The following is a 13,996-nucleotide window of genomic DNA, read 5'->3' as shown; positions in this document are numbered from 1 at the left end:
GGATATTTAGGGTAGGCTTCTTGTTTCATATATTTTGTCTTTATTAATAGAGTTAAAATATCCATATTATAGTTATTATTGTTTTTATTTTGTACACGGTTTCCGCATAGCAGCTCATCTCATTCTGTTCAGAAAAACTTGCACTTCCCCTTTAATTTTTTTTTTCAACTCACTTCCTCGACTGATGTAATGGTTTGTCTGCTACAGTCGTGTCACGTGACTCTATTGTGCAAATCCACTGCGGTGTCTGGGCGAATGTGAATGGAGTTGTCAGTGGGGGGGAAGGGCAATGTTTTGTTTGAAGAAACAGTTAGCTGCTACTCATGAACGACAGTGTGGGAGATTTGACCCTGAACTGATGATATTGCCTCTGAGTTGCAATGCTTTCATTATTTGTATGTATTTTTTTAAGGTAGCAATCCGTGTGCGCTGGTTTGTGAGTTCACATGCATTTAGAAGTGGGTCATAAACAAACCTGACAGGAAGAGCACGCTATGACGTAACACACTTTCAAAGATTGATTATCTAAATATAAATGATCACAGTCATCATGGCTACCGCAAAATATGTGAGAAATCCTTTGCTTTCACTGCGACGAGCTGTTTTTCTGATTAAGAAGAATGGATAGACAAGAACAAATGGAGAAAAAAATAATAACTCTTCTATTTAAATCAGAATCCAGCTGTGTTAAGGCTGTAGTTAGTAAAGGGATACACCACAAGGTCCATTTAAAATAATGTAGGGTATCTATAATCTATAATATCCCCAGCTTTTCAACTGCAGGTCTGCTTATTGATGGGAAACTGGCAACTGATGCTATAAATATAACCAGAGTTGATTAATAATGTATGCAGCTTTACTTACTAAGCTGAGCTGAAGTGTTTCCAGCTGGTTTGCTGGTTTTACATCATACACAGCGTCCGCTTACAAGAGGATAACACTGGTGTAGATAGTCAGCTATTGAGAAGGTAGTGCTGTGTTGAATAATGTATGAAGCACTGTTTTAGAAGGTAGACGAGCTGCAAAGCTGAGTTGATTAAGAGAAATAGATCATTTCAAATGTTATTATTGTTGTTGTGGTTATTAATCAATTTTCATTGTTATTTTTTTTTTTTTTTTGAGAATAGATTGGAGGCGTTTAATTCAAAAAGAAGAAAATGTACACTGGTGACACCATAGTGCAAAATCAGCTGGTAAAACCTCAAATATACACACACACACACGCCTAACCTGATTTTACCAAGTGAGACATGTTCCTGGGACAACATCGTTGTTGACCCTGGAACAACATTGTGATTAACCAATCAGATTTGAAGAACCAGTTTATAGATTTTGTGAAGTTTATGCTTAAAATCAGTGTTTGGTGCTTGTACATCAGTGTCATTCATCTATCATTTCCTCTGATTTTAGGGATTACTCATGGTTAAGGTTAGGTTTAGGTGTAGGGATATGGTTAAGAATATATTTTTGGAGTAAAATGTTGTTCCAGGGTCAACAAAATATGTTGACCTAGGAACACATCGGACTTGGCAAAATCAGGACGTGCCACACACACACACACACATATATATATATATATATATATATATATATTTGAAAGCACTGTTTTAGAAGGTGATATGTACATTGATATATATATATATATCAAATATATGTATATATATATATACAAGCGTGTGTGGTGCTACCAAAGTACAAGCTCTGTTTGGCCTTTTAAGATGTCCGGGCATGCCTTTCTAGTGAAGGAGCAATCTGAATATGCTGGTGCTACTACTTGGGATCTACTATATATATTATAGTACATTGAGAGAAAATTTATTGTTTTTAGACATGTACCATGTTACTTTCATGGAATTTTTGGAACTAATATGCATTTTTGAATATGAAAAAATATGATGCAACATTTTAGTGTTTAAGACAAGATGAATAAAACAAAACATGATGATGATGATGAGATGATGTTGATGATACTAATAATAATAATTATTAAATTATAAATATATTACATTGTATTTACATTTTAATTTAATAAATTATAATAATTATAATTATTACACTATCATTATCAAATAATAATAATAAAGTAATATTGCCATATATGCTGTAGAGTTGTTGAAATATGTCATTACATATTTATTATTATTATTCATAACAATAAAATATAATGTTCCACTGTGTTTGTGTTCATAATTACAATAATGCTTTTATACACATTTGAACATATCTATGCCATCTGTGGAAATTTTGCTTTGTTCTTTTACTACAACAAACCAAAACAACCCACGCAGAGCTTGCCGGTGTTTGTTTATCGGGAAGCGGTGTATGTGTGTGTGTGTGTCTAGACGCTGAAGGACCCGGATGTGATTCGGCCGAGCGATGGAGGCTGAGCGGATCCGGGCTCCGTCCCACATGTAAACAACACATTAAGCGCTCTCCTTTGTTTAAGAAAAGCGAAACCCGCCTCGATCAGGAGCATGAGATTATCGCACAAGAATCCACTCATCTGAACACCAAAATGTCGATGGAAGATCCGTTTTTCGTGGTGAAAGGGTGAGTTTATGGCTTAGATCACTGACTGTGGGCGAAAAGCAGGTAACGTTAACGTACTAGAAAGGAGAAAGCGAATTATAAGCTTATGAGTTGTTTTATGGTTAATCTGTTCCGTTTACCAATGTTAGCCTTGCGCACGAACGCTTAAAACTGCTGTTTCAACGAGATCGTTATCATGTTGCCATGACAACCGTCATGATCGATTTTCCCGCCATCGTGTCATGCCATTAATCGATATCCGTGTCGTGGTTTTATTTGAAGTGATATTATTGTGTGGTAACACACACCTGCTCTTTGATATATTATAACGTTTTTTGGACTTGTACCATGGAATATTCGGATATACCCAGTGCCGCTGCTAGCCATTTTGGTGCCCTAAGCATAATTCCTTTATGATGCCCCCCACCCCGACCATGAGAAAGAAAAAAAAACGTTTGTTTTTGCCAGTTTAACTTTTTATTACCAAACATAACTCAATACCAATAACACACAATAGCAGCATCACAGTATAAAAGTGAAGAACACTAAAAAGAGAAAGTAAAATCTTCACAGCTTTGCTGACTTTGTAAACAGTCAACAGAATATCAAAATAAAAAAAATAGCAAAATAATACAGACTTTTTTTTTTTTTGCAAATTCAATGTCACTTTGAATAAATTAAATGAAATAATCATCAATAATTACTAGGGCTGTCACTGACTTTTCCATGTCTAAAAAAAACGACTTTTCCTTTTTCAACGTCAAATAACGGACGAACGTAAAGAGAGCACTGGAAACACTCAAGTCAGCAATATTTCTTATTTATTGGCATGAAGTCTTGTGCAGAATAACAAAAATATATATGCAGAGGGGACGGCTGCCATAACAAAAGAAAAACATCACTGAAGGCTTCAACCCGGCTGCATTTATGATTTAGGCAATTCAAAAATCTCCCAGATTATTTTAAATAATGATTTAATCCATTTCAAACAACGGTAAAAAAGAAAAAAAGAAACTTCAAATGGACTTGAGAACAGGCCGTGTGTGTGTAAGTTATAATAACATAGTTTGCTAATGCTAACATTAACGTCAGCAAGTTCGAGGCGCATTACGATTAGCAGCAGCACGCACATGCAGCACATTTCCCGTACTTTCTAGACTAGACCGGACAATTATTAGATATCTTTCTTGTTCCCCTTTTTTTCTTACATATACATGGCTAAAATGTGCCTAATATTTCTTTAGGCTAATCAAATAATACCGGCATTTAAAAAAAAAAATTCATTAGGCTATTTTTGGTGCCCCCTCAGCACTTGGTGCCCTATGCACAGTGCGTGATGCGCGTGGTGGGAGCGCGGCACTGGATATATCTTGGAGTGCCATGTGAATACTATGGTTTAAGTGAAAATACCATGATACATGTCTAAAAACATGTCATTATCATGCTTTTTGGACATGTACTTTGGTATATTTGGATGTACCTTGGAGTGTCATGAGAAGACCATGGTATAAATCAAAGTACTATAGTATTTCTATGTGATACCATCTCTGTGCCATGGTACATGTCCAAAATCAGGATTTTATTTGTAATATCTTGGTGTTTTTATTTATGTCAAGCCTAACATCTGCAATGTCATTGTTCCAATACTGTTGGGTTCCTGACTTTATAAAAAGGTTTAATGGATTGCTTTTCATCAGAGAGGTGCAGAAGGCTGTGAACACAGCTCAGGGGCTTCATCAGAGATGGATGGAGCTGCTACAGGACCCGGGTGGAGCCAGCAAGGAGGAGGTGGACTGGACCACCAATGAGCTGAGGAACAGTTTGAGGTCCATTGAATGGGACTTGGAGGACTTGGACGAGACTATCAATATCCTTTTGTTTCTGGTAGCCAATGTCTGGACTTGAAATGGTTCAGGTGTTAATATGTCATAGCCTTAACCTTTTCTTTAAGTATTGTGGAGGCTAATCCAAAGAAGTTCAATCTGGATGCGATGGAGCTGGCCAAGAGGAAAGCCTTCATCACTAGCACGAGGCAGACAGTCAGGGTGAGCAGATTGGAGAGACTTACACACATCTGCTCCAATGGCTCATGGATATCTCTAATTGATTTTCATTTTACAGGAGATGAAAGACCACATGGCTAGTCCGATGGGAGTTACAGTGCCCGAGATAAAAAATCGACAGGTTTGTGATCAGACTATGAAAGTAGGACCCAGATTATGATTTGACAAGTTTGCCTATCATCTCATGACAGTTTTTCCTCTCATATTAGACTTTAATGGGTGATGGTGGGTCTCATGGCCCAATCTGGCAACCCAGTGCTGATAAGTACACCAGACTAGACCGGGAGCTGCAGACGGCAAACTCACAGTTCATCGAGGAACAACAGACCCAGCAACAGGTACGGCAACACATCATATTTAAGAGGTGATTATCCCGATTAGCATATTGAACCATATTTCCGAGCTCTTACCAGGACAGTGAGTTTTATTTCTGAACATCGCAGCTCATAGCAGATCAGCAGGATGAGCAGCTGGAGCTGGTGTCGGGAACTATTGGGGTCCTGAAGAACATGTCCCAAAGGATCGGCCAAGAGCTGGATGAGCAATCTGTGTAAGTCACTTTGAAACCGGTGAAGTTAGGTAGTGTGAAATCTTTGTCTGTGTGTGTGTGTGTGTATAGGTTTTTATATGTAATTCCATTTAAGAAAAATGTGTGTATAATATATAGATTATTATTTCTATTTTAAATTATATATAATTTGGAAACAGGATCTATAAATAGAATATATTAAAATAGATATATTTTTTTAATGAAGAAATGACATATATTACATACATATACACACAGTTTTTAAATAATAATTGCTATATATATTTGTCTTTAAAAAAAATTTTTTATATATTCTTATAAAACAGTTTTTAAAAAGAGTTATATATAAAAAAATGAGATATATAAAATATTAAATAAATTCATAATATATTAAATAGATTACATATATAAATTATATATATAGCAATTATTATTCAAAAACTGTGATCCATGATATATATATATATATATATATATATATATATATATATATATATATATATATATATATAGTACTTGTATATCATTTATATATTTAGTTTTCTCTAATTATAAAAAAAATAGAGATATATAATATAATATATTAAATAAATTACAAACCAGAGAACAAAGTAGTATGTGAGAAGTTGACCTGCTCTTGGCGTGAATCGTGACAGTTTGTCTAGTCGGTGCGGGTGATTTAACAGACCTCCTAACTTTCTGTTTCGATTCTGACTGTGTGTCTGGCCTATTTTCAGAATGCTGGATGATTTTTCACATGAGATGGACAGCACTCAATCCAGACTGGATAACGTCATGAAGAAGCTGGCTAAAGTTTCTCACATGACCAGCGGTGAGTAATACAGCAGCGGAAGAGCAGACATGGTTCATTTACAGTACTTTCAGCATTCATTCAACTGAAACCTCTTATTTGAATATTTGACATCCTATCTGACAGTATTTACTTTTGTTTTATTACAGTTCAAATATTATGCTGTTTTAATGTAAAGTAGTGCCGTCAAACGATTAATCGCGATTAATCGTTTGACGGCACTAATGTAAAACCAAAACTTTACATAAAGTTGGCACTCTGGAAGTCAAACTTCCGGACCGTTTCAGAGGAAACATTTGGTTGACAGCTCAAGAATTAAACTGAACTTCTCCTGAAGTTTGTGGGAATGTTTTAAAACCATTTAGTTCTGTCGTCACCGTAAAACCTCTACGGCTATACAGATTAGCCATTAAAAACACTGTCTAGCCTAATTATGAGTGTTATATTCTCACTTGACCCTTCAGATCGGCGACAGTGGTGCGCTATCGGCATTCTTCTGGCCATCCTGTTTGTGGTGATCATCCTCTTCATTGTTCTGTGAACAGCACTCCTCCGTCCTCTGCCACTACAGCACTCCCTCCTGCGAACGCTCGCTCCAGCAAAGGTGCTTTGGAGATAAACGAACCCTTCCTCCATCTTTAGTCCATGATACAGCAGAACGCTGCTGCTTCGTAACCTTTATGCTTTCTTCTAGACAACCCAGACCGAAAAAACGAATGTGTAACATGGCGTGTAAAAACAAGGGCTGTTTTTTCTCGGTTTGGCGATAATACGGTCTGAATCATTTCATACAAGTTGTGTCGTAATCCAGGGTAAACCATTTCCTTCCAACAGACCATGATTTTAAAATGCTTAAAGGCATATTTCGCCCAAAATGAAATGACCCCATGATTTACATGACTTTTTGCTTTCAGAAGATTACAATTGGAGTACATTTCCTGGCTCTTCCAAGCTTTATAATGGTTTTTAATGGGATTTTGAAGCCCAAAAAGTGCATCCATCCGTCATAAAAAGCGCTCCACACCGCCCTGGGGGTTAATACCGGCCTTCTGAAGCAAACTCATGCATTTGTAAACGAAAGATATCCTTATTTAAAACGTAATAAACCATAATCTCTGGTTTCGCTAACTGTGGTTCACGTGTTCATGAGAGAGCGGCGTTCCAGCGGATAGCGTAGGCGTAGCATAAGCTCTGGTAAGAAGCAACAAACGTGGAAGCAAGGAGGAGAGAGCTAAACAAAACAGATCACAAATTAGAAGTACAGAATGAGGATTTGTGAAGAGATCTGTTGGAGAATTTCGAAGAAAGGCAAGAGGAGATAGTTTTTCCTTTGAAGTAAACAAAACTTGGTTCTCGCGAAACTAGCATATTCTCACTGGAGTTAATGCTACGCCTACGTCATCTGCTGGAACGCCACTCTCTCGTGAACATGAGTACGACAGCGTACATTATGGTTTATAAAGTTTTAAATATGTCGGTTTTTCTTACACAAACACAACACTGTGGAGCACTTTTTATGATGAATGGATGCACTTCACTGGACTTCAAAATCTCAACACCCATTCACTGCCGTTATAAAGCTTTGAAGAGCAAAGAGCATTTTATTATATAACTCCAATTGTATTGGTCTGAAAGAAAAAAACATATACACCTAGGATGGCTTGATCATGAGGTAATTTTAATTTCTGGGTTGGTTTAGACCACTGTAAATAATCAACACTAAATAACTACTAATTTACTAAACACTGGAGTTATAATAAACCAGATATTGTTTAAGCGGGTATGTTACTGATTGTACTAATGCAAATTAGTTATTTACTATCAAAGTGTTTATTTCCGTGTGCTTGGTTTACCTTTTTTTTACTTTTGAGTTATTGATAATCAGTTACTAGTGAGATTTATTCACGCACTACGGTTTGTTTCTTTAAACTGAATGGAATTGTGTTTTTAACAGAAACGCTAATGTTAAACTCTCCGCATAACTGGCTGGAAGTCTTTAAATAATAGGTTAGCAATTCAAATATTAACAAAAAAATTGTGCTTTAGTAAGCAATAAATATGTGAATTGCGTGACAATTGGTTATTAATCTGTAGAAAGTCTGAAAACGGATCACTTCAGATCAGCTGAAGTGAAGTTTTGGACCAAATATATTTTAGTATAAAAGCTAAATTTGAGAAATAATGGTTAAAGAAATAGTTCAACCGAAAATTACAATTTGCTGATTTTTATTTTTGGGTGAGCTATTTCTTAGTTATAAGTCACGATTTAGCCAGTGCCTTAGCACAGACGAGGGTGAAGTTACATTTCATTTTTAGAAAGCCTGGCACTTGTGACAAAACGTCAGATTGCGTTTCACATTCTTAAACTGCTCAGCGAGGATGTTCGTCCAGTGTTTCGAATATATATTTTCACAAGCTGACGGTTTGCGCTACATTTCCACTGCTAGCTCAAATGGAAACGTATGAAGCAGCAGTCGCTAAAATGAAAATCATCGTATCTGTCGTCTCTCGACAGCACAACACTACATATTCTGTGAAAAACATGAGTACATTTATCTTACTGGATATTTGTATTTTTTTTGTTTTGTTTGTATGTTTTAATAATCTCATGGGTAAATCACACAAAGAAATGTTGTTTTTGACCACCAAAATCAAGTTAAACCCCTACCCAGAAAAATTAAATAGTATTTTGCATTTGAAAATATGCCCTTTTTCCTGCATTGTTATAGCCTACAACATTATTTCCATGCCAGTTATATACATTTGTCATTACTGTAATGTAAAAAAAATCATGATTTTTATATTTAATATAGTAATAAAAGTAATCTTGTCTTGGCTAAATTATTCTAAATGTATAACAAATATGATTTAATTTAAAATCGATTAAATTTAGTATATTAAATATTACTAACTTTTCTTGTAATTTAATAAACATTTTTCACATTACAGTAATGAGGATTAATAAAATGTGCCCAATCATGCAAATAATGTCATAATGCAAAAAAAAACAAGTGTGATCCTAAAAATGTGAACTCTGGACATTTTTGCCAGACTTGGTGTGATTTACCCTTCTACATGCTCAAGCTTTCTGTTTTTGAGCAATCACACCCCTTGCTTTTCAAAAGCAAAAGGACAAATACAGGGAATTTGCAGTGGTTTAGTTTACTGTTTAGACATTTCCATCGGCCCGTATAATAGTGTTCAGCTGATTCTGACTGCCCTCGGTCACATGATGCAGTAGGTCAGCTCTGATTGGTTCGAAGTATGACTGAATCGATTATGCAATTTTACGATACAAATAAAATGATGCGGTTGCACAATTAGGTCACTGTTGTTGAGTCGCAGTGACAGAGCAGAGAGATCAAGGTAGTGAACAGGCTCATAAACGCTGTTCTTCCTGACTGTGTGAATTTCAGCTGTACGTGTTCGTTTGTGATGTTTGTTTGCTCCTGAAGAGAATGATAGAAAGGAGTATATATTTTTTTTTAGCCCTCGTTGTTGCTCCTCGTCCCTCATAAACTCTGTCAAACCTCCTCATGTACCCACAATCCCTCAGTCTGTCACTGTGTGAAGCTCTGAGCCCCATTAAAAACAATTCATTGAAAAATGGTGTCGGATTGAATTCCTGTCGATGTGAGGATATTAAAGGAATATAAATACAAATGAAAAATGATCATGTAAAAAATGTTAAATCTATTATGAAAATATATGAATACAATTTTATTTATTATGTGTATTAAAAATAATCTACAGTTTTTTTAATGTACAAATATACATTTGTTATTTTTAATATTTAAAAGATCATGAATATATAAAAATACAAAATGTATAAAAAATGTACTTAAAATGCATTAAATTGCAAAGGATATATTTAAAAGATCATGAGTATATAAAAATACAAAATGTATAAAAAATTTACTTAAAATGCATTAAATTACAAAGGATATAAAAAATTAGGAGATCTTATATTGTTGCTATAATTTTTTTTAAAAACATTTAAACTGTAAATGTACACCTTTTTTTGTTTGTTGTAAATATTCTTAAGTATTAATCTACAATGTGTATTATATCACATGAATTGTTTAAAAATCTTAATAGATTAATTCATACAAAAGTTTTTAAAAATGATGAAAATAAACCATAACAGATACATATTTTTAACATTATTATTTGAAAATGTAAAAAGAAATGATGCAATTTAAATAAAATTACTATTAACAAAATAAATGTAAAGTTTATTATTTAAAAAATATTTTTTTGAACAATATGAAGAGCCATTTCTAGAGCTTAATGTGTGTTGATGCTGAATGATCCTCTGAGTGATGTTGTGGTGTCAGGCATCTATCAGAATATCAGCACTGATGATTGTGTAGATGGCGAGCGATGGTCTCTAGATCAGAGCCGTTCACACTGATCTCAGGACAGGTGGCCTCCCCTTCCTCCCTCTTCTGTCTGACCCAGTAATGATTGAAGATCAACACCTGAGTCCCACACACACATTCATCACAGCCAAACCACGGGCCTCCCTTACACTGAACTCTTATAAGGAAATATCTGTGGACCAGATTTCATTTATTGCTACAGTATTATAAAATTGAATTTTTTTTTTATATTATACATTAAGATTAATAGTAAAGAATGAATATTATATATATTTTTGCATGGAATCTAAATGTTAAATAATAATAAAATGAAAATTCTGTAACAATCAATCATAATTATGTTTTTTTACATTGTTATAACTTTGCATATATAGTATGATTATTATTTTGTTCCTTTAATGTATTTTATATTAATATCAATATTAGGCCTATATATGTTTATGCAAAGTAAAGCATTTAAAGGATTAATTTAAATTTTATATTAAATTTATATTATACACAAATATTTGTAATATATAAACATAACATATTTTTCTTAAATATATACATGCATGTGTACGTATTTATACATAATAAATACCGTACACACACATGTACATAAAAACTTTTATTTTAGATGTGATTAATCACGATTAATCGTTGCCCAGCACTAAATTATATATCAAATTAATATACAAATATTTTTGGTATATGCAGTGCAAAATATTGACAGCAATTCTTATTTCAAGGAGAGATGTACATAAACTAGTGATGATATTTGTGGCTAAAATTGGCTCTGCATAGCAGGAGTGTTTCTAATGATGGATTTCCAGACTGTGTGTGTGTGTGTGTGTGTGTGTGTGTGTGAGGCAGCAGGTGCAGGATGCAGGTTCGGCGTGGGGCTCCTTTATCCCGCAGTAAGTGGAGGGGACAGCTGAGCTCTCGTACCCATGGGGAGGTGGAGGTGGGGAAAAGACACACTCCTCCGCCAGCTGAGCTCATTAGCATCCCTACACACAAACACAACATCAACCCGCACTTGAGAGCAGCTATCATGTTTATGAGAGTACAGGACGACTATAAACCTACCCGGAGTCCTGTTGAACAGCTGTCGCGGACAATCGAGAAGTCACTTCTCTTTTCTAGTTATCGTGACACAGCTATGAATATTGGGTAATGAAGCATATAATTGCTTAAAGATGAAGCTTGTAAATGCATATAAGCATCAATAACGACATGAATGAGATTGTGCAGCTTGGTTAGAAGTTTTTTTTATTTTTAATTAGTTTTGTAAATGTTCTGACTTAATAAATGCATGTATTTGATTGTTTTGTTTGGTGTGTGTGTGTGTGTGTGTTTTCAATGTCGTGACTAGGATGGAATCAATCATTGTCTAATCAATAGGGAAGGACAGGCGAGGTTATTGACCAGCTCATGTGCTTCACCAAGACCCTCAAACATGTCTGTAAAATCCTTCTGCTCGTGTTGTTTTGTCATTGATAACCCCAATCCTGTATAGGCTACTCTTAAGCCCCTTTCACACTGCCATTCCGGCAAATACATGGGTAAAGTGTTCCGGCATTTGTTCCCGGGTCGCTAGATTTTGCACTTTCACACTGCCAGTGATTACCCGGGATATGGCAGGTGGGTAGGAACTCGACCAGAAGTTGAAGTTGGCCGCGTGCCCCCATCTTGTAGCAGAACTTCACTTGCGTTACCATCCCATTGACTCCCATTCATTTTGGCGTCACTTTGACAGCGAATAACTTTACATCTGAGGCGTTTAAAGACTCCGTTTGTCCATTAATTATTTCTAAAGAAACTCGAAAATGTATAAAAGGCTCCATTACCTTGTATCTTACTTTGTTCCCGTAGAAGCAGTTTTTGTAAAAAATAGGCTAACGATTGCGTCATAACCAGCGACTCTCTGTCGCGCAGTAGAGAAATTACCGTATGGACAGGAGGAGAAGCTCACAGGCAATCTTTTACTGTCTATGAGGCTATTGGGGGGACGAGGAGATATAAAAAGTCAAGGGAGATAATTAATCAGAATACTTACTCATGCTCACTCACGCCAAAGAACTCCCCGCTCAAGATCGCCGTCTCTGCAAGATTAACGATGGCAGTTTTCACGCACAGCTACTAGAAGATTTACATCTGTCAGACAGGTTGCTGACGTCGTCAAGCTCCGTCAGAAACGGAAGTGCTAAAAAATGCTAAAAATGGGCTTCACTTCTCTCAATTGAGTTCCAATGGGGTCGCTGTGTCCATTTCTTTTACTGTCTATGGGATATGTGCGTGCTTTCACACACAAAAGATCCTGTAATGACACGTGACATCAGGGCGTGACGTGTAATGTACAAGTCGAAAACGCTAGGCACGGTATACTTTCACTGAATTAAGCGAACGATCTCGGCGTCAGCGCGGAAAGTGAGGAACTAACTGATCTCCGCTTCATTACAGTTTGCACATAATTTTTTGATGGGAAAATTGATCTTCCTTCAAAACAGCCAGTCAAAGAGTCGCGCGATAACGCGCGTCATCACTACAACATGGCATTAGATCTGCTGTTCACACAGTGCTCGTCCCGGGTCGAACCCGGCAATGTTACTAGGTCCCCGACCCGGTTTCAATGCAGGAATCAATCCCAGGACGTGGTTGCTTTCACACAGAAGGCAACCCAGCAATATGCCGGGTCCGACGTGCAGTGTGAAAGGGGCTTTAGAGGCCATTTCCACAGATCATATATTTGTGTTGAAAAAGTGAAACATGAGTAGTGAAATTATATATATATATATATATATATATATATATGTGTGTGTGTGTGTGTGTGTGTGTGTGTGTGTGTGTGTGTGTGTGTGTGTGTGTGTGTGTGTGTGTGTGTGTGTGTGTGTGAAATGGAAAAGCAGCGCAGTAGGATGTATAATCTTGTTCTGTCACAAAACGTGTATTTAAAAGCACAATACGGGGCAGTAGAGTAAAAAAACACAATTCAATTTTTGTATAAACTATTTCAATGTTATAATTATATTTCAGTGTGAGATGTCAGGGCAGTTGTTAAATGCAAAATTTTAGCGCATGTTTACACTGTGGCGCCGAACCCCTCACGAAAGACTGTGATTATGAGCGCTTATCAGGAACAACAAAACACTGGATATCTGAAAGTATCTCAAATATTAAAAGTTCGCAGCATAGAATCTTTCAAATACGTCTGAGAGTTTTACACACCGGTGGCGACATTTCCACGCCCTGAAACGTGATGCTGAACGAAACAAACTGTGATTGGTTGTTTGATGTGTCGTTCAAATGGCCTCATAGGTGGGGCTTAGCCAATGAAAGCTGCCATAGATTCCAGACAGCCGTCAGTCTGAAGGTCTGGCTATGCGAGACTACCAAACCCCCAACTGCTTCACCAGGTGCCGCAGCATAAATGGCAGCCCACTGCTTTAGATGTGTGTTCACTATGTGTGTGTTCAGTGCTGTGTGTGTGCACTTTGGATGGGTTAAATGCAGAGCATGAATTCTGGGTTTGGGTTACCATACCTAGCTGAAGCCCCTTTCACACTGCACGTCGGACCCGGCATTTTGGCGGAACATTGCCGGGTCGCCTTCTTTGTGAAAGCAACCACGTCCCGGGATTGATTCCGGCATTGAACCCGGGTCGGGGACCAAGTAACATTGCCGGGTTTGACCCGGGACGAGC

General features: G+C 36.6%; 1 protein-coding gene across 1 annotated transcript; it reads left to right on the top strand.

Moving 5' to 3' along the window:
• The first annotated feature begins 2,344 nt into the window (after nucleotides 1-2,344).
• On the top strand, nucleotides 2,345-9,539 carry LOC127988321 (syntaxin-6-like). The gene is made up of 8 exons (XM_052590995.1): nucleotides 2,345-2,550; nucleotides 4,227-4,396; nucleotides 4,480-4,574; nucleotides 4,651-4,713; nucleotides 4,802-4,930; nucleotides 5,036-5,142; nucleotides 5,859-5,953; nucleotides 6,397-9,539. The coding sequence occupies exons 1-8, from the start codon at nucleotides 2,516-2,518 to the stop codon at nucleotides 6,471-6,473; spliced, it is 771 nt and encodes a 256-aa protein (XP_052446955.1). The 5' UTR covers nucleotides 2,345-2,515; the 3' UTR covers nucleotides 6,474-9,539.
• The last annotated feature ends 4,457 nt before the right edge of the window (nucleotides 9,540-13,996 follow it).

Source organism: Carassius gibelio, chromosome B22 (genome assembly GCF_023724105.1).
Source record: "Carassius gibelio isolate Cgi1373 ecotype wild population from Czech Republic chromosome B22, carGib1.2-hapl.c, whole genome shotgun sequence".
Lineage (NCBI taxonomy): Eukaryota > Metazoa > Chordata > Actinopteri > Cypriniformes > Cyprinidae > Carassius > Carassius gibelio.
This window is presented reverse-complemented; position numbering and strand designations above follow the sequence as displayed.

Coding starts and splice junctions, on each gene's coding strand:
- LOC127988321 (XM_052590995.1), top strand. CDS start 2,516: ATGTCGATGGAAGATCCGTTTTTCGTGGTGAAAGG. Junction 2,551..4,226: donor CCGTTTTTCGTGGTGAAAGG/GTGAGTTTATGG, acceptor GCTTTTCATCAG/AGAGGTGCAGAAGGCTGTGA. Junction 4,575..4,650: donor GCACGAGGCAGACAGTCAGG/GTGAGCAGATTG, acceptor TTCATTTTACAG/GAGATGAAAGACCACATGGC.